This window comes from Fukomys damarensis, unplaced genomic scaffold (genome assembly GCF_012274545.1).
Source record: "Fukomys damarensis isolate Sample0158 unplaced genomic scaffold, DMR_v1.0_HiC HiC_scaffold_39, whole genome shotgun sequence".
NCBI lineage: Eukaryota > Metazoa > Chordata > Mammalia > Rodentia > Bathyergidae > Fukomys > Fukomys damarensis.
In genome coordinates this window covers 17,297,853-17,319,356 of record NW_022900951.1, presented here as the reverse complement: position 1 = coordinate 17,319,356, position 21,504 = coordinate 17,297,853, and the positions used below count along the sequence as shown (strand labels likewise).

Genomic DNA, 21,504 nt, shown 5'->3' with positions numbered 1-21,504 from the left:
AAAGGAGCTAAAGGAGTAGGGAAGGTGTGATGGGTAGGGAAAGTACAAAAAGGGAAAGGAAAAAAATGTGAGAGAATGAAAAGATGAAAATAAAGTGTTTGTAGATGGGGAGGGGAGGAGGGGGTAAAGGGAGGGCAGAGGTAAGGGGAAAAAATGAGAATCAAGACTTGGCATGTAGAGGTACATGATCCCAACAATGAATGTAACTGTACTGTATCCCTAAAATGTACCAATAAACTCAATAAAATTTAAAAAAATGAGTTTTAAATGTTCTGGGAAATAGGGTTTATCTAGATGATATGGTACAATGGAGGGGCTAAAAAGGAGAATAGAAGAGTACAGGGAAGAAAACATTTCAATTCTAAAAGGCAGCTGTGAATGCTTTTGGGAATTAGAACAGAAGAACATTTATATAAATGGTTTACATGGGAATAAACAAGTTCATTGAGGTATTTTATGGGGTGAGGAGGAGGATGGAAAACAATGAGACATTAAAAAGGAAACTAATAGTTATGATATTTATATTTGCTGAAATGAACTACAGAAGACATTTTAAAAAGCAGTATAAAAACTTTGGCACTGCACTTAAATAGGAACTAGATACACAAGAAAATATAGAACCAGAACCAAAAAGATATCTGATTGAAACATTTGATTTTTCCCTTAGGGTTTCTAAGACTCTCACTCTAATTGGTGTTACATTGTTCAGTGACACTATATTCTATATTCATTTACGGCTCAGATTACTAAATTTAATATGAGATCCAAACTGGACTTTTAAGCCACAAATGCATTATAAATGATACTAAGAAATGAGCATATGATTTGATTTGGGGAGGGTAGAAATAAGACTGGACAATAATGGAGAGGTTTTCAGATGAAAACAACACTGAGATTCCACCTCACCCCACAAAGAATGGCTGCTATCACAAAATCAACCAGTAACAAACGCTGACGGGGTTGTGGGGAGAAAGGAACCCTTCTCCATTGTTGGTGGGAGTGCAGACTGGTGCAACCAGTATGGAAATCAATATGGAGATACCTCAAAGAGCTGGGACTAGAGGTTCCATTTGACCCAGCCATAGCTCTGCTGGGTATCTTTCCAAAAGAACTGAAAGAATCATATCACAGAGATATATGAGCACTTATGTTTATAGCGGCACAGTTTGTAATAGCTAAATCTTGGAAACAGCCCATTTGCCCATCAGCTGGAAGCTGGATAAAGAAGATGTGGTTTTTCTATAAAATGGATTACGACTCAGCCATAAAGAATGAGAAATTGGATTCAGTCATAGGAAAATGGATACATATTGAGGATATACTCCTAAGTGAAATAAATAAGTCACACATGTGTAAATACTGAATAGTTTCTTTGGTGTGAAAAACTATAATAGTACATAAGATCCTAATGAGATAACTGACCATGTGAAATAGGAAGAAATGAGATAAAGGTGTAGGGAAAGTGTGAAGGGTAGGGAAAATGTAGTAAGGGAAAAGAAAAAAATGAGAAAATGAAAAAATGGAAATAAAGTGTTTGTAAATGGAGAGGGGAGGAGGGGGTGAAGGGAGGGCAGGGACAAGCGGAAAAAATGAGAACCAAGACTTATCATGTAAAGGTACAAGATCCCTATAATGAAACTGTACTGTATACCTAAAATGTACCAATAAACCTAATAAAAAATAATGGAGAGGTTTTCTAGCTCCAAACCAAGACTTTGCACTGAGCCTTTAGTCTTCTCCATAGTAATTCCCATCCCTTCACTCCCCAACTCACTAAGGAGACAAGTGCTGTGTATACTGCTTTCTCTTCATTTGTCTCCCTGGAGGTGCAAGGACTAATAGAAGAAACAACAGGAAGAAGCAACCTTGGAGTAAAAAGAACTATTTTTGCCTTTGTAATAATCACAATATACATGGATTTCATTAACTTTGAAAAATTAATGTTTCCTGTTTAATTCTCTTTTACATCTTTGTCAGTATTTCAGTGAGTTACAGTAGTCAAATTAAAATTTCTGTAATAATTTTGGGTGAATTTTTAAGGGCAAATGAATTATTTTATTCTTTTAACAAACATACATTTGTCAGACACTAGAAACAGATACATGAAGCCTTCTCTTGCTTTTGTGAAATCTGTAACAGTAAATCTCTTTAAAAATGAATTAGCATTACTTTGGGCTGGATTCATTTTAAAAAAGAATAATCATAGTACATAACAAAGAGAAGCATACTAAAAAAATCTCTTCTGAAATTTATTACTTAGGAGGGTCGTAATTGACTAATGTATTTTTCTATATGTTTCCTTACAGATAACAAAGGAATAATGGTAAAAGTTCTTTCTTAAGATGTTTATGAGAGAATTATAAAGCCTTTTGAAAAATGAATTGCATGATAAGATAATGACAAAAATACAATAATGCAGGGATAGAAAAGTAATGAAAGTACAAGACACAATAAGAATATTTTGAGAACATGATAAGGTGCAATTATAAAAATAAGCAAGTAAAAACTGTATAACCTAGCAATTACACACTTAAATATATACTTAAATGTAAGTATATACCCAAATGACCATGGTCAGAAGAATAATCATATTTGGGTATAATGCAATTCTGTTTGAAGTGAAAACTAACAGGCTATACCTACAGCATAAAACCCAACGAACTTAGACATAAGTGAAAAAAGTAAGATGCAGATTGATAACACATTTATGAACCTCAAAGGCAAGCATAATTAAATGATATATTTAGAGACGTATATGAAATTATTTTAAGAAGAATGAAAGGATAAACACACTGAGAAAAGCCAGGCTGATGATATTCAGGAGTTCAATTGTAACAAAAACAATACTGGTAATGTTCTAATTATTAAATCAGAAGACAGATTCATACGTATTTATTATACTGTAGGAGTTCAATTGTAACAAAAACAATACTGGTAATGTTCTAATTATTAAATCACAAGACAGATTCATACGTATTTATTATACTGTATCTATGTATCTGACTATACACACATATGCATTCTTTGGTATGTATAAAATATTACTTAAAATGTAAAGTGCAATATAGTGAAGAAGGGAGATGTCTGAGAAATAGTACCATATTATTTATTATCTAAAATAAGTTGACCGATATAACACTCATCTATTTTCCTGTTATTATCAATGGTAATGCCTTCTATATTTTTAAGTGTTTTGGCAGGGTGATTCAGATGACATGAATATAGTCTAGGTTTATAAAACTACCCTCTGAAAATAACGTATTTCAGCATTTATTTTTATATAGCACACATCAAATCTTTAAGTTTTTGCTTTCAGCCAGGAGAGTGTAAAAAAGATGGAAGAGTACTGCACCCCAATATTCAAAATCATTCTCTGCTAAAGTCTTAGCATGACATGATTGAATAACTCATATATTTTGAACCTTCAGAAAATATGAACCTGTGAATCAATCAATAAATAATATGAATGAAGATTTCGTACAATGTATGTTTTTTCTGATTATAACCTTCTTGTTAAACATAGGCCTTTGAGAAGATACAGGTAAACATACATAACATATCTTATCTACCTCTTGATCCACTATATTAAAATTATATAGAAAATTTAAAAATCTGGAAGTATTGCTCCTCCCTGTTTAAAACATTTGAAAGAAACAAACTATAACTAAACTACAAGCAGTTAAATACAAAGTGAAAAAACAGAATTGACTTTCATATTGCCTTCAGCGAGTATGCTAAGAAATATAATTCTTATTGTTTAAAAATTTTATATAAGATTTGTCCTAGTTTTTTATCTGAAATGCCCCATTTTAAATCCCAAGAGTTCCAATTCAATTTTCAGGTCACCCAGAATGTCTGATTCAGGAAATCTTAAACACTAACCTGAATGCACAGTAAAAGTAGTATTTGGAGTTCTGTTTGAGATAACTACAAGATTATCCTGGCTGGGTTTTTCATATGCTTTCAGGCTTAAAATATGAAGCAAAGAATGTATATCCCTGCCTTTTTCAACACAATTATGTTATTACTTTAAATTTTTACAAGTATTTAATGACTGCTTGATGTTAATGTATCATTTAAAACACATTCTGCATGACTGTCATACAACAGCCTTTCACCTTTACATGCTTTGAGTTTTCCATATTTGTGTATGTGGGTAGGGATAGCAAGTTCACAGGCGATCAAAATTAATTTCTGTATTACATATGAATGTGGATGCTTCACAATATATTTCAGAATATTAATATACAATAATCAATTTGCGTTAAAACAAAGAACATCCTAATGTAAACCAAAACTTTTTTTTAAAAAATCACCCATTTTAGAAATAGATCTTTTCTATTGTCATACAATATCAAAAGAAGCAAAGGATCATTCCTTTAAAATTTTTGTAGAGCAAGAATATAGATGAATTTGGTATTTTAGAAAACCAGCAAACATCAAATGGAGAAAAAACTCTGTACATTTTTAAAATAGTTTTATTTACTTTTTCTCTAATCAAGTTATTCCTCATGCATTTTATAAATACTGTTTTCTTCTTAGTCTTTCACTTCGTATTTTTGAACCACTTGTAACTACATCTAATTTAATTCTCACAATAACTTTGAGGAAAATGTTATTATTTCTGTTTATAGATAGAGCAAGCAGTGACATGGCTTGTCCAACGTGAAATGATCATGAAGAAACAGGGATAAGTCTCAAGTCTCCCAAGATGCATACTCTCCATCCTGTTCTAAATAGTCTCCATCCTTGTTTCAAATAGTCTAAGCTTCACCAAAGCTTTAACTTTCAAACTGACACTTCTTGTGCTCATTTCTCAACTAGTGACAATCTAATTCATCATTTTTCTGTCTGAAGAGAATATAAAAATGGTACAGTAGAATAATTTTAGGTTATGCTGATACCCATTAAGACAGGCATCATAGCAATTATTTCTGTGCTGACAAGAAGTGCGTGGGTACCTGTCTCTCTTTTCTGATTCAGTTGCTGACAGTGCTTTAAATGAAGCTTCAGTTCTTTGTGAGAATTCTTCCCATTTAAGATTTTAAAATCAGTTTTTCTTTTTTCTCAAGTGTTTTCATAACCAGTTTTATGAGGGGAGAAAAGTGCTAGGCAAAAACTCTTTTTAGAAGAACTTCAACTACCTTTTTTCTTCCACTTTCCCTCCCTCCCCTCTCCCCACTCTTCCCATTCTCTTGATTTCATTCTCACCTGAGAAAGATCTATCTCCCTCTTTCCTATTTAATATCTTTTATTTTACTGTTTATAATTCAATTTTCTCATATTAAAAGAAACCATGCAATATTTAAGATGTGTGTCTGATTTATTTCACTTAACGGTACGGTCTCGAGATAGATGAGAAAGGAATTAAGATTTGTTATGTATATGTATCAACTCCATACAGAACTATAAATATTATGTACTGCAAACTTGTACTAATATAAAAATATAAAAACTTCAAATATCATGATCTGAACACACCACACTTGGAAAAGTAAATTATTATAGACGAAATAACTTTATTTAAATGTAGGTTTTTTAAAAGAAATTGACTTTATTTTTCTAATTTAGCATTATTTTAAATATAAGTGACCAATATCTACGAACACTTTCCACTTACTCCATAGTGCCACCACTTTATATTAAGAAAGAAAAAGAAGTCTTTTGTAACCATTTATTTTTAGATATTGATCATCTCACTTTGCTGCAAAGGGAATAAAAATAATTAAAGTTGAGCAAAAAATAATTTGAAGCACAGAATATTTCAAAGCATAACTATCACAACTGTTCAGATGAGATTTCTTGAAAGCTTGGTAATAAATACATGCCCTAGATACGTTTTTTAAATAGCAAAACTTAAACCTATTACTGCTTTATAATAAGTTTCCTAAAATCAATGTCGAGCCAAATAGTGCAGCTATTTAAAGGTCCTGTTGAAAACATAAACACTTATCTGATGGCATATGAGAATGGGATATATTTTCTATAAAGTTGTCAGTACCAAAAATTCTGGAAACAATAAAAAATTGAATCATTTATTAATTAGATGTTATGATCTCAAAATTGTAGAATGTGTGGGTTGGTCACATCTGACACAAACTGCACTTCCATCATCGCATATATCTCTACAGAAGAACTTAATTCACTGATAATTATTCATCTGTTCTTTTGAATACAACAGTTAGAAGTTAGTGACAAAGACATGTTCTGCAATCTGTGAGTTCTAAATTGAACTCTGCATTTATTATTTCTATATGTAAAAATTGAACAAAAGCCTAGCTTTTTTCAAGATTACTTTATTTTGGCAAAAACGTGAGGTATGTATGAGTTAGGTAACAACAAATCATCTGACATTCTCCTTCACGATTTCTAAAAAAAGCTTACTGTGGTTGCCATTTAAAGTTCCAGCCTTAATTTATACAGTAAAAAAGTGTTGGCCCACTACTGAAAAGTAAACCTTAAACTGATCATCTAATTCCAGATGTTTAGGGCACATAAAAAATAAAAATCGTCTATGTCATAAACATATATACCTGAAGTTATTTTCAAAGTTGACATACTGATTGTTTTCTCATAGAAATAACAGTAAGTTTTTCAAGTAATGAACTTTTAATTCTCCCATTTAATTCCACAATATCTCAATTGTCATAAGTCTGATGTATAAATGAAAAACCTTAAATAAAACTAATATGGTTATCACAGATTTTATCATATAACACTAAGTATTAATACTTATTGTGCTATAATTACTGTATCTATATAGATTGCCTCTGAACACATAGCCAACATTAAGATGTTTGGGATGATTATAGTATAAAAACTATATAATAACCTTGCTTTATATCAGAGAATTTCTCTAATATTAAAAGAGTGCCACCTAATAATTTGTATTCACATCCCAAATCTTTGGTCAAGTTTAATGCCTTTAAATTAAATAAAGCTTAAAAAAAGATTTTCAAAGACATGCTACTGACAATTTGGAACAAGAAAAATTATCCATAAATTTATTATTGCTTTTACCTCTGTGCTCTACAACCATATATGAGAATCAGAGCCAATTTGAAAACTACTAAACAAGTTCCTGAGTGCTACTCATAAAACATTTTAAGTAGGTACCAAGAATGTGAATTTCTAATAAGTTTCCATGTGATGACAATGTTACTCTTCACATTGAACTTTCTTTGCCCTAGAACATAGGTCAGTAAACTGTGTCTCACGGACAAAATTTGGCCTGCTGCCTATTTTTATAACTCAAATTTCATTGAAGCATACATTCATTCATTTAGCCCTCTTTATACTTTTATGCTATAAGAGAGGTGAGTTGGAACAGATACTATATATACAGCCTACAAAACATTAAGTATTTACTGTAAAGTATTAATTTACAGAATGTATTTGCTAACTCTCACTCTGAAACGCTACTCTTCTCACTGCAGAACAGTTGAGATCTTTGAAATTCAGAAAAGAAATTTATTCATATAAAATATGAAATAACTAAACTGTTAGAATACTTCAAAGCTAATAAAATATTCACCATCTTCATAAATGGTCTGTCTTAAATGTTCTTAGTCATAAGAACAATGAGTTGCAAAGATGTAATTCTGATGAATGATGCGTTTCACATCTAAGTCATAAAAGTACTCTCCAGATTATAATGAGAAAAAAATTTGAAAATTTGTCATTTCAGATGCATGGTGTAAACATTCCAACAAAAATATACTGAAGGAATTAATTTTATTATTAATAAAATTTCTTATTTCTTTGAGAAAATATAGGCAATGTAAGGACTTACAATTATCCCAGGTAATGAAGGACAGAGAATGGAAGAATAAATAAACTAAATTACCAATTTCCCTAATTCATCTAATAATTGCCACATCATTATATGTTATCTTCTGCTATCTTTTTTGTTTTGTTTTGTTTTTAGGCACCGGGCTTCGAACTTGGGCTCTTGCACTTGCAAGGCAGGCAGCAGAACCAGTGAGCCAAATCTCCGGCCTCATGCTATCCCCATTTTTGAATCATTGGATAATAATACCCTAAGGAATAAGCAGAACTAATAGGTTGACATCAGACTTACATGGAGTAATGGCAGCAGGCTTCAAGATCTTTCAGATATATTATGTTATTATACTTCAATAAAAATTTTCAGCATATCTACTAGCCGATTCATCTCAGTGTCTACCATTTCTTCATGTCTTACACCAGATTTGATCCCAGCATTTATATTAAGTGCCAGACCCCTAAACACATTTGATATTGGGGTCCCCAGTTGAGAAGGTATTCAAAGTAAGAATATCAGTTCAGTTAATTAGATCATTCCTGAACCAGAGGCCTGCCCCATAGCATTGGTGAGTGTGCACACATCTGGGGGAACAGTGGTGTGGTCTGGACCAGTGTGGCTGCAGGCAGATCCTAGCCAAGGATTCACCCCACCCCAGACGCTTGAGCACACCTGCCCAGCCAAGGGCCTGCATGGAAAAGAGCTGCACAGGCATACAAGCTTCAGTCAGAGGCCACCCTCATAGCATCAGAGTGCGTGCAGATCCTTGGGAACAGCTGTGTGGTCAAGACCAGCTGGGCTGCAGGCAGATCATAGCCACGCATCTGTCCCAACCCCAGAGGCTCTGGCACACCCGCCCAGCCAAGGGCCCACCTGGAAGAGATGCACAGGCGCACAAGGTTCAGTCAGAGGCTCATCCCATACTCTCTCCAGTGGAGACCCCAGTCAGAAGCCTACTCAGACAACAGGAATTGGGGAGCACAGCCCCCAGACAAAGGCCCTCTTAGACAAAAGGTATATAGAGAATCCAGCAAGAGGCACACCTAGATATAATCTCAAGTGTGCTCAGGCCCCAGCCAGAAGCCTGCCCAGACAACAAGTGAGCTCAGTGATCCAAACGGTTACCATTCTGAACCCAGGAAATGGTGTACTTGTGATCAACAGAGATAAGGCCTCTTGATGGCTTGCTGATAATTGAAGACAAGTGGGTGAGCAAAAAGTTTCCTAAACAAAGGCACAGCAGGATGCATCTGTTGAAATGAGAAGACATGGAAACAAGTCCCAAAACCAGACTTCCAGATAACCTAAGGCAACCCCAAAGGGAAACAAGATGGAAGAATCTGATACTCAACCACTTGGACTCCCTGAACTGGCAACAAAAGAGGATCTGGAAAAAATGAAATCAGAAATAGTATCTCAGATAGCAGCAGAGATTGTGCCCATAGTACAAGACAGAATTAATAAATCTAGAGCAGACACAGACAAAAACGTAGAGGATCTTAGGAACATGATAGAATCCCACCACAGGAAACAAATGAAATCCATAAAACAGATGCAAACAGATTTCTAGAAGATTAAAAACCCAGATTGATGTACCCTGCAAAACTATCTTTCAAAATTGATAGAGAAATAAGATACTTTCATGACAAAGAGCACCTTATGAACTTCATGAATACCAAACTATCACTCCAAAAAATTTTAAACAACATCCTAGGAAAAGACAGTGAGCATCACAACCTCAGGAAGTCCAGCAGAATGAATCATCAGGCATGACAAGAAATTAAACTCAAAGGGGGAGAATCCAACAAAAAGAAAAAATCATGACAAGGATAAGTCAATACATATCAGTTATAAGCATAACATTAATGGTCTCAATTCACCAGTCAAAAGAAACAGACTGGCAGATTGGGTCAAGAGGTAAGATCTAACAATATGCTGCATACAAGAAACATACTTAATTCAAAAAGAATCTCACAGACTGAAAGGTAAAGGACGGAAAACAATACTCCATGTGACAGGAACCCGAAAAAAAGCAGGAGTAGCTATCCTCTTTGCAGATCAAGCGGATTTCAAACCCTCGTAAAGGGAACAATCCAAGAGGAAGAGATGACAATCGTAAATGTATATGTACCAAACACTAGTGTGCCTAACTCCATAAAAGAAATACTAATGGACATGAAAAATCAAATAAGCACTGATATAATAGTAATGGGGGATCTCATACACAGTCACAGATAGATCAACTAGACAGAAAATAAATAACAAAATACAACTCAAACTCCTGAACAAATGAATTTAACATGTTTACAGAGTGTTCCACCCCACAAAATCAAAATACACAGTCTTTTCAGCTGCACGAGTCGTTCTCCAAAATAGACTTACATACTTGCTCAGAGAACATGGAAAGGAACTGAAGTGGAAAGGAACTGAAGCGATTCCCTATATATTATCAGACCACAGTGTGATGAAATTGGAGATCAACAGCAAAAGAAACCAAAAGAATTTTATAAACACATGGAAATTGAACAACACACTTCTGAATAACCAATGAGTCACAGAGGAAATTAAAAAAGAAATCAGACAGTTCCTACAATTAAATGACAATGACAATACAATGTATCGGAATCTGTGGGACACAATGAAAGCAGTCTTATGAGGGAAATTATTAGCAGTGAATACTCATATTAGGAAAACAGAATGAGTGCAATTAAACAACCTGATGTGAACCACAAGCTTCTAGAAAAAGAGCAAGACAAACCCAAAACCCATACAAGGGAGGAGATTATAAAGATCAGAGCAGAAATCAATGCAATGAAGACTAAGAGAACAATACAAAAAAATATGTGAAACGAGAGCTGGTTCTTCAAAAGAATAAACAAAATTGACAAACCCTTAGCCAACCTTATAAAAAAACAAGAAAGGAAAAGGCCCAAATCCATGCAATTAGGAATGAAAAGGGTGAAATTACAATGGACACAGAAATCCATAGGATCATCAATACCTACTTTGAGAACTTTTAAGCCAATAAGATAAAAATACAGAAGAAATGGACAGATTCCTAGATTCATATGAATTAACAAAGTTGACCGAAGATGACCTAAAAATTCTAAACAGCCCAATATCAATCAATGAAATTGAAAATTTAATTAAAAACTTACCAACTAAGAAAAGCTCAGGCCCTGATGGCTTCACTGCTGAATTCTACAAGACATTTAGAGAGGAACTACTGCCACTACTGTTTAAACTTCAATGAAATTGAAAGGGAAGCAATAATCCCAAATTCATTCCTGGAAGCAAGCATCACCTCAATCACCAAAGCAGAGAAAGACCTAACCAAAAAAGAGAACTATAGGCCAATCTCACTAATGAATGTAGATGCAAAAATCCTTAATAAGATACTGGAAACAGTCTATATAGGGTCATGAAGAAGATCATACACCTTGAATAAGAGGGATTCATTCCAGGGATGCAGGGATGGTTCAACATATGCAAATCAATAAACATAATACACAATATTAATAGAGCTAAGGACAAAAACCATATGATCATCTCAACAGATGCAGAAAAAGCATCTGACAAAATACAACACGCATTCATGATAAAAACCCCACAGAAAGCTGGGACAGTCTCTACCTCAATGTGATAAAAGCCATCTATGAAAAAGCAACAGCTAATATCATACTAAATGGTCAAAAACTGAAATCTTCAAATCAACACTAAAATCAGAAACAAGACAAGGATGTCCACTGTCACCACTCTTGTTCAATATAATTTTGGAAATATTAGGTACAGAAATTAGACAAGAGAAAGAAATAAAAGGAATAGATAGGAAAGGAAGTAAAATTGTCATTATTTGCAGACATGATACTCTATAAGAAGACTCCACAAACACCACCAAAAGTCTTCTAGAATAAACAAATTCAGCAAAGGAGCTGGATACAAGGTCAATACAAAATAAATCAATAGCATTTCTGTAAACGGAAAACAGGCTCACTGAAAGAAATGGGGCAATTAACTCCTTTCACAATAGCATCAAAACACTGAAATACCTAGGAATCAACTGAACAACAACAACAACAACAAAAATCAAAGACCTCTACTCTGAAAGCTATAGCACTCTGAAAACAGAGATTGAAGAGGTTATCAGAAAATGGAAAGACATCCCTTGCTCCTAGTTAGGAAGAATCAACATAGCAAAAATAGCCATACTTCCAAAATTGCTATATAGATTTAATGCAATCCCACTTGAAATCCCAGCGGCGTACTTTATAGACCTTGAGAAAACAATCCAAAAATTCATTTGAACCCTGCTCCACTGCTGGTGGGAGTGTAGACTGGTACAACCACTGTGGAAATCAGTATGGAGATACCTCAAAGATGTAGGATTAGAAGTCCCATTTGACCCATCTATTCCCCTGTTGGGTATCTTCCCCAAAGAATTAAAAGTATCATACCACAGTGACATATGTGCACCCATGTTCATAGCAGCATAATTTGTAATAGTTAAACTTGGAAGCAGCACAACTGCCCATCAAGAGGAGACTGAATAGAGGAAATGTTTTTTTTTTAAATAAAATGGAATACTACTCAGCCATAAAAAAGAGAAATTAGAGACTTTTATAGCTAAATGGATGCACATTGAGGTGGTACTCGTAAGTGAAAGAAACAGTATGCACATATGTAAATACCAAGTAGTTTCTCTAGTGTGAGAAACTGAAACTGTCAATAAGGACTAAAAGGTATAAAAGATAATGTGAAATAGGAAGAAAAGGGACAAAGAGGAAGGGGAAATGAGAGGGGTAGGGGAGAGGAAAGAAGGGAATGGAATTATTATGAGAAAATGAAAATAAAATGGAAACATAGTCTTGTAGATAAGGAGAGAAAGAGGGGTTGAAGGGACGGCAGGGGGATGGGGAAAATATAAGAACCAAGACTGATTATGTAAAGGTACAAATTTCCAACAATGAATGTCATTATATTGTATACCCTAAATGTACCAACAAAATTAATTTTTAAAAAATTAGATCATTCCTAAAAGCTATTATGCATATTTGTTCATGTAAACAAACATAAGTGAAACTAATAGCCTTAGAGCAAAAATCTGAGATTGTTATCTGAAAGGGGTAATTTAGTTTTGTGAAACACAATATAGTTTAGTCATCCCCACTGAAAGTGTCAGAGTAATAGTCATTATGATCATATTACAATGATTTCTTGAAGTTTTTGTGTTTTTTTTTTTTTTTTTTTTGGTACCGGGGATTGAACTCAGGTCCTTGCGCTTGCAAGGCAGGTCACTGAACCGCTGAGCTAAATCCCGGGCCCTTGTGTTCCTTTTATATCTTCTGGTAAATAAAACCATAGTTTATTGATCCATATGCATAGTCTTCCAACAAATAATTACATATTTAGTCTCTTTAGGACACTGTTTTTGAATCAGAAACTTCCAAACTAGTATCTTATAAACTTGGTAAAAATGATACTTCTCCTTGTGAAAATGAAATTATTAGCAAATTAAACAAAGGAACAATTTGTAAGCTAATACCTGTTGTACGATTGTTGTTAATTCCAAGCAGAGCTGTATAACATTATTCCTTGTAACTGAATAGTCCGTCACAGCAGCAAATGGTGACCTACAAAGGGAAAATTATAATAATAAGTGACATCTTTTGAAGAATATTAAAATACAATAGCATAATATAGGATTTTGAATATTATGAAATAAATTATCCTAAAGCTTATATATGGATAAAAATGACATTTGGGACTTAAAAATTGGGAGAAATTTTGACAAGTTTTAAATTCTAGAAGCATAATATTTGATTTTTCATATTTAGAAGTACTTCCACCTTTCAATGCTTCTTCATTATATCTAAAAAAACAAAAATGCTATAGGCAAAACAATATTTTAGTTTATGGAAGCTAAGAATTTACAAAGTCTAATTGAAATAGCCACAATTAAGAGCTAGAAATAAGAGTTAATACTGAAGGCTTACTCTCTGCCAGTTACTGTTAAAATGCCATAAGAAATAACATAATCTTCACAACTACTACGAAACAGCACTCTTATCATTTTACAGATTAAAAAATAAAGGTAGAAAGAGTTAAGTAACTTAGCTAAGGTTATACATTTATAAAGTGGTAAAGATAATGTTCAAACTCAGGAAGTCTGACTTTAGTCTCACATTCTCATACAGTTAAATACTAACATATAAGCCAGGCATGGTGTAGCATTTCTGTAATTCCAGTACTTGGGAGGCTGAGGCAGGAGGATTGCTGCCAATCTGGGCTACAAAGTTAGTTCAAGGCTAGTGTTAACTACATAGCAAGACTGTGTTACAAAAACAAACAAACAAACAAACAAAAACCCACAAAAAACAAAAATCTAACATATACTTACTGCCTCTATGTATTTACAAAGGTCATTTTATTTTGTGGGAACAAAGCTTATATGATTGGTAAGGTAGGGCTAATTTAAGGAAAAGAAAACAAATCACAGAAAAGAATGTATCAAGTTGAATATTTATCAAATTACTGGAAACTTGATGCTTTATATCCCTTTTGTCAACTCACTAGAAACATTTAGGGCTGCTTTCTGGTCACAAACTGAATTAGACCACTTTTTCTAAAACCCTACAACTTACCTTCAAATCAAAAGAAGGTCTATATAAGAGAAGCCCTTATTAGTTATATTTTTCTAAGCATATTTTTCAATGATGTATTTATAATTTTAACCATTCTAACAGCTATGTTGTAGCATGTCATCATTTTATTTTGGATTTCCCTAGCAATTATCTATATTTATGTAATACTTAATCTATATCTAACAGTATCCATATTTTAATAGCTAACTCATAGTTAATGATGTTTTTCATCTTTTGTGTACAATTTTGCTATTCATACATGCTTTGCTGTGTTGCTATCTTATATAGTCTTTGGTGAAATATCTGTTCAAGTCTTTTGCTCATTTTCTATTGGGATTACTGATATTCGCACTGTTATATTTACAACAATTCTTAATTCTTAATATTTTTATGCAAGTTGTTTGATAAACGGTGATTTTTAAGTATTTCTTTTCAATCTATGTATTATCTTTTTACCCGCTCATAGGATCTTTAACAGGAAAATTAATAGTCTTTAACTAAAAAAAAAATCTTCCTGTGATCCTAGGTCACGCTTTTTCTAAAAGTTTATAATTTTTTACACATTTAGATGGATTTTAACTCAATTTTTCTTTAAGATGAGGTTTGAATTGAGGTTTACCTTTCTCATTATGCTTGTCCAAATATTTCAACATCATTTGTTGAATACTACTATTCTCCACTGAATTGCCTTGCAATTAAGTGTCAGTTAACCACACTTATAAATGTATATAGTTCTGGATTCTGTATCTATCCTGCCACTAATCCTACAGTTTTAATTACAGACATTTTATAATATGACTTAAAATGGATATTTTCTTTAAAAATAAATGTACAAAGCATTAATTTTTCCCAAAGCAGAATAATTATTTTAGTTTTTCAAAAAGAATTTTAGAATCAAATTGTAAGTACCTATAAAAAATCTTGCTAAAATTTCTATTTAAGTTTCCTACAAATAAATTGAATTTAATACACGTTACTAATGTGTGTCTTTCATTTCATGAACACAGTATACCTCTTGGTTTTTTTACCTTTTAAAATTTCATACGTAAGTGTTCTGTAGTATTTTTATATCAAGCTTGCGGAAATTGCTAAATTTATGCATAGATATCTCATGAATTTGATCAACTATAAATTGTGCTGTGTTTTAAAATTTAGTTTGTAAATATTCATTGCCAGTATATAGGAATTGGATTGTTTTGTATGTGGGCTTCTGAATCATACTACTTTGCTAAACTCACTCTGACTTCCAATATGATATTGAACAATAGGGGAGAAAGTAAATAGCCCTGCATTTGGTCAAAAGCATTCAGTCTTTTACAATACAGTATAAGGCAGTAGTGGCAAACTTATGGTGTGCAGGCTGTTTGTATCATTGAAAACTCTAAAAGGTTCACCATCACTGGAATGAAGTTAACCATACGTTTTTACATATGCTTTTTTTTATCAAGTTTAAGTAATTCACTGATGTGCTGATAATTTTTGCCCTCCACAAATGGGTATAGTATTAAATGTGTTCATAAATCATATGACTTTATCTTTTAGCGCATGAGTGTTGTATATATTAATTTCTTTCAATTTGTTTGAAGCATTTTATACACATAGAATAAATACCATTTAATCCTACTGTATAATTCTATGTATATATGTTCGACTTGGTTAGATAATTTGTTGAAGATTTTAAATCTAACTTCATGAGAAATATTAGTTTGCTGTTGTTGTTCTTTACACTGTCTTTGATGGGTTTTTGTATCAGCATAATGACTGTCTAATAAATGACTTGGGAAATGTTCTCTATCTTCTGGAGTTGTATAGAATTGGTATAAATAGATAATATGCACCACAGCAGTCATCTGGGCCTTGAGTTTTTCTTTTCCCCACTCCAATGAGTTTCTAAGTTATAGTAGATTCCCCCTTTTCTACAGTTTTGCTTTCTGTAGTTTTACTTATCCAGAAATACAGTAAAAAAATTCCAGAAAAAATTATTCATAATTTCAAATTATATGCTGTTCTGAGTTACATGATGAAATCATGGGCTATTACTCGGTTCCAACTGGGATGTGAATCATCTCCTTGTCCAGTATATCCACACTATATAAGCTATTTGCCTGTTAGTTACTTAGGACCTGTCTCGGTTATCAGATTGACTTTTGTGTTATCACAGTGCTTGGATTCAGATAACCACTACATAGTATCCTAATGTTATATCACAATGCTAATCATTCATCTCTCTTTATCCTATCACTTAAGTATTGTATTAACTCTTATCAACAACATCAGAAGGGTGAGTAAAATACAGTGAGATGTTTTGAGAGGGACCACATTCACATAACTTTTACTGTGCTCCATTCTTATAAATTCTCAATTTTATTATTGTTGTTAATCTTTTACTATGCAAAATTTATAAATTGAACTTTATCATAAGTATATGTATTAGAAAAAACAGCCAATATAAAATTTGGTAATACTGGTAGCTTTACTGGTATCTTGGAACATCTGTCTAATGGATGCTGCAAAATTTGTATAAAAAGATTCATCTTATTGCCTTATTAATCTTTTAATTTGGATGCTTTCACTACTGCACTTTTATTTTCAATTTTATTCATATCTGCTCTTACCATTGTTCTGCTTACTTTGTGCTTATTTCACTCTTAATTTTCTATTTTCTTGGGATGAAAATTTATGTAACAGATTTGTGACTTTTCTTCTACTCTGATACGAGTACACAGTGCTATGTTCCTTTCAGCAGAGCTTTAGCTCTGTGCCAAAAAATTATGCTTTGTTTTATTTTTGTCCTGTTGAATGTATTTTATAATTTTCCTTGAGAATTCCTATTTTACCAACCAATTTCATAGAAGTGTGTGGAGTTTTAGTTTGATTCCATTACATGGTTTCTATTTTTAAAAATTTGTTGAAGTTCATTTTATATTGATATGGTGTATCTTAATAAACATTCTTTGGGCACTTGAAAAGAACTTTATTCTGCTATTGTCAAATGAAGTGCTGTAAAAATATCTATTACATTCTATTATCCAGTGATGGTTATTTCACTCTTCCAATTCTTCTGACTTCCTTTTTGTTGAGCAGTTCTGTCAATCCTTGAGGGAGAAAGGAGCTGAAGTATACAACTATACATGTGTATTTGTTTATGACTTCTTTCAATTATTATTTCATTATTATCAAAAATTACTTCATTATTTGAAGCTTTGCTGCTTGATACACACATCAACAATTGCTGTATTTTTATTTTTGAATTATTTACTTTATATATTCATTTATTACATTTTGGTGCTATTTCAATTATATACTTGAATATAATATGCATATAGTACCCATTAACTGTGCTTCTCATATGTTTGCTGCATTTTCCCCCAAGTTTTGTCTTACTACTTTGTCATATTTTTCTATAGTCAAATGGTATGCTACTTTATATTTTGTTCTATTTTTAATAGCTAAAATGAACTTATACACCTAGAAAAAAATTTTGCCTAGAGTTTTTCTATTTTGCATATTATTGTTTCCCATTTATATAACTGATATACCTAAAAATTACTTTAGTGAACAACAGATAGTGCTGTATGATTTATTTTCTATTTTCCAAAGGCTTTTAACTAAGTGCCCCAGTACAATTTATTATATAGCATTTATATTTCCAGTGATTTTGACATATTGTTTTCTAAATTATTCTACATGGTGTGACTAAAAATTCAGCAAATGTTTGAATTTTTAAAAGTTTACAGTAAAAAGCACATTGCCATTAATGATCCTATACTCCTCCATGCTTCAAACTCACTTATTCCATAGTTCTTGTCACTTTCTGAAGCAGTTCTGGAAGTCATTTTTTGTGTTTTTAGTTGCCATTATGGCTGCCTGGATGTCCTGAATCAATTCAAAATATTTACCTTTCATGGTCATTTTGACTCTAGGGAAGAACCAGATGTTGCATGGTATCAAATCTGGCAAATAAGGTAGAAGAGGACATACACAATGTTTTTACAAGCCTTTCTTTCCAATGGTTGGCACTCAGCAAGATTCACAGCATTTTTTAAAAAATCACAACTCCTATACACAGTCACAAAGGAGGACTTCCAGAACTTCTTCAGAAAATGGCAAGAACAATGTGGTAAGTGCATTTGAAGAGAGGAGCAATATTTGGAGGGAAAGTTAATGGCAATGCGTCTTTTACTATAATAAATTTTTACAAAATTTAAACACACAGTATTTTTGATCAACCACAGACTACTCTGGGCTATCTTCCACTCCAACTTGTATATTCCCACTCTAAATCCCAGTATATTTTTAATATATTTTCCAACAGTTAAAGGATAAATTAAGAATTAACATAAAGTTAATTAGAATTGAAGTTTTCAGTGTATAATAATTAACCTTGTTAATTGTATGCAAAAACCAGGTTTTTAAAAAATCTATTCTGATACAAGTTTTATAAAACTGGATTTTAGAAATGTTTCCATACTGGTTTCAAATTTATTTAAATGCATCAAATTATACACTTAAAAGAGGTTAATGTTATAAAATTAACCTTAGGGCTCAATAAAATTGATTTTTAAAAAAATGTAAAATACAAGCATTTCTAGTAGAAAACCATTAATCAAAAAATTACCAAAGACCATTTTTGCTTCATTGCATCATAAAAACTGGCATTTTAAATTAATTCAAAATGCTTCTGGCATGATTATGAAAGTGTTTGGGTTCCTATGACATTCTTAAAGGTCAGAATCTGCTTATAAAATCTAAGAACTTCATTTGAAAGTAAGCAAATGAAGTACAGCATTATTTTTCCCAGAATTTCATTCAATTTTCAAGACATGCAAAAAAATTTATTCCATGATTGGATGCCTGCAGCATAATGAATTTTAAGGCATATTTTCTTCTTTCCTGAACAATCATATTTTTATTGGTACATGTTTGTAACATAATAAATGTACTTATGGTGGAGAGTTCTTATACATAAATATCACATTTTAATCCTTTTTACTTCCCCTTCCTGTCCCAACTTCCTTCACCGTCCATCTTTAGAAACCCTTCCCATCTACTAAAGCACTACCTTCCTATTTCTTATCTAACTTTTAATTTTCTTTATTTGTATACTGGGTTTCTCATATAAGAGGAACTATGCAAAATTTAAACTTATGTTTTTTATTTATTTCACCTAGCATTATAGTCTCAAGGTGCATAGATCTTCCTGAAAACAATTTAAATGTATTCTTCTTTGGATTTTTCATAATTATGTGAAGAATGAATGGTACTGGTATTTTGATTTGGACAGCATTAAATCTATCATTTTTGGTAATGTGGACATCTTGACAAAACTGGTTTTGTCTAAGCAGAAACAGGTATGTCTTTCCATTTTCTGATATCTTCTTTGATCTCCTTTTCCAGAGTACTACAGCTTCCATTATAGAAGTCTTTCACTTCCTTGGTTAATTCCAAGGTATTTAAATTTTTGAAGATATCGTGAGTTGGACTGTATTCTTGATTTTTTTCTCAGTGAATTTGTTGTTCGTGTACAGAAACATTATTGATTTTTTTTTTTTTTTGGTACTGGGTATTGTACTCGGGACCTTGCACCTACGAGGCAGGCAGTGGCACCATTGAGCTAAATCTGTGGCCCACATTATTGACTTTTGTGTGTTGATTTTATATGCTGCTACATGGCTGAATTTATTAGCTCTAGGAGTCATTTGGTGGAAGCTTTTTGGTGTTCTATATAAAAGATCATGTCGTTGGTGAATAAGGAGAATCTAACTTCCTTTCCTATGCATATCCTTTTATTTCTTCATGTTGCCTGATTCCTCTGGCATAAGTTTCATGTGCTATATTGAACAAGAGTATTGAGAGTAGACACACTTTTCTTTCCTGACAATGAGTGGATAGTGGATTTTGTCAAATGTTTGTTCTGCATCTATTGATGCATGATTTTTATTTTTCTGTTTATGTGATGTAATACATTTATTTATTAATGTATTATGAACTATCCTTGCTTTAAAGGGGTGAATCTGTTAATGAGGAGTTGTACATCTACAATATATCTGTTAAAGGGATTAGTCTGTAGTTTTCTTGTTTTGAAGTCTGTGTCTGGTTTTGGTATCAAACTAATGCTAGATTCCATTTAAATGTTTGGCAGTAGGCACTCTCAATTTCACTGAAGAGTTTGAGGAATACTGGCAATCTCCCTAAAGTGTTTGTAGAATTCAGCAAAGAATCTATTAGATTTATAGGCTTTTCTTAGTTGGTAGAGTTTTATTAGTGCCTCAATTCCATTGCCTGTTATTGGACTTTTGAGCATTTTATACCTCCTTGTTCAGTTTTGGTAATAAGTGTGTAAGAATTCTGTCTCTTCAAGATGGTCTAACTTATGGGCCAGGGATTTAGCTCAGTGCAATCAAACCTGCCTGCCTCACAAGCACAAGGTCCTGAGTTTGATCCCTAGTACTGGAAAAAAAAATGATTGTCCAATTTATTGGAATAAAGGTTTTCAAACTAGTTGCTAGTAACCCTCTGGATTTTGGGGGAATACATTTTGATTTTGCTTTTTTTATTTGTAAGTGCATTGATAGAACTTTTTTGGGGGGGTACTGGGAATCGAACTTGGATCCCTCTACTTGCAAGGCAGGTGGAAGAACCACTGACCTAAACCCTTGGTCTGATAGGACTCTTTTCTTTCCTTTTTTTTGGTAAGTTTGACAAAGGGTTTGTCTATTTTGTTTATCCTTTAAAAGAACACTCTGATTCATTATTGCTTTGCAATATTTTTAATTTCAACTTCATTAATTTTTCTTATGATCTTTATAATTTCCTTGTATTATTTTTATTTGGATTTTATTCTCTTGAAATTTGAGGTGAATTATTAGGTTATTTATTTGAAATTGTTCTGTTTTTCTGATGTAGGTATTCACAGCAATAAAATTCCATTTTAGGACTGCTCTCATCTTGTGTCATTAGTTGTACTATTTTGTACTGGAATAATCATTTGATTCTAGGAAATGTTTAATTTTTCCTTTGATTTCTTCTGTGATCCAGTGATTATTCAAAGAATTCCAGTGTTTAATCTGTATGCGTCTG

General features: G+C 32.6%; 1 protein-coding gene across 3 annotated transcripts in view; it reads right to left on the bottom strand.

Annotated features, from left to right (window-relative positions):
• Cnksr2 (connector enhancer of kinase suppressor of Ras 2) overlaps positions 1 to 21,504 on the bottom strand; it is a 263,447-nt gene that overhangs the window by 182,358 nt on the left and 59,585 nt on the right. For all 3 annotated transcript variants that reach the window (XM_010607126.2, XM_010607127.2, XM_010607128.1), the window contains exon 4: positions 13,326 to 13,413. In XM_010607126.2, coding sequence (XP_010605428.1) covers positions 13,326 to 13,413 — 88 coding nt within the window. The remainder of the gene's footprint in view (positions 1 to 13,325; positions 13,414 to 21,504) is intronic.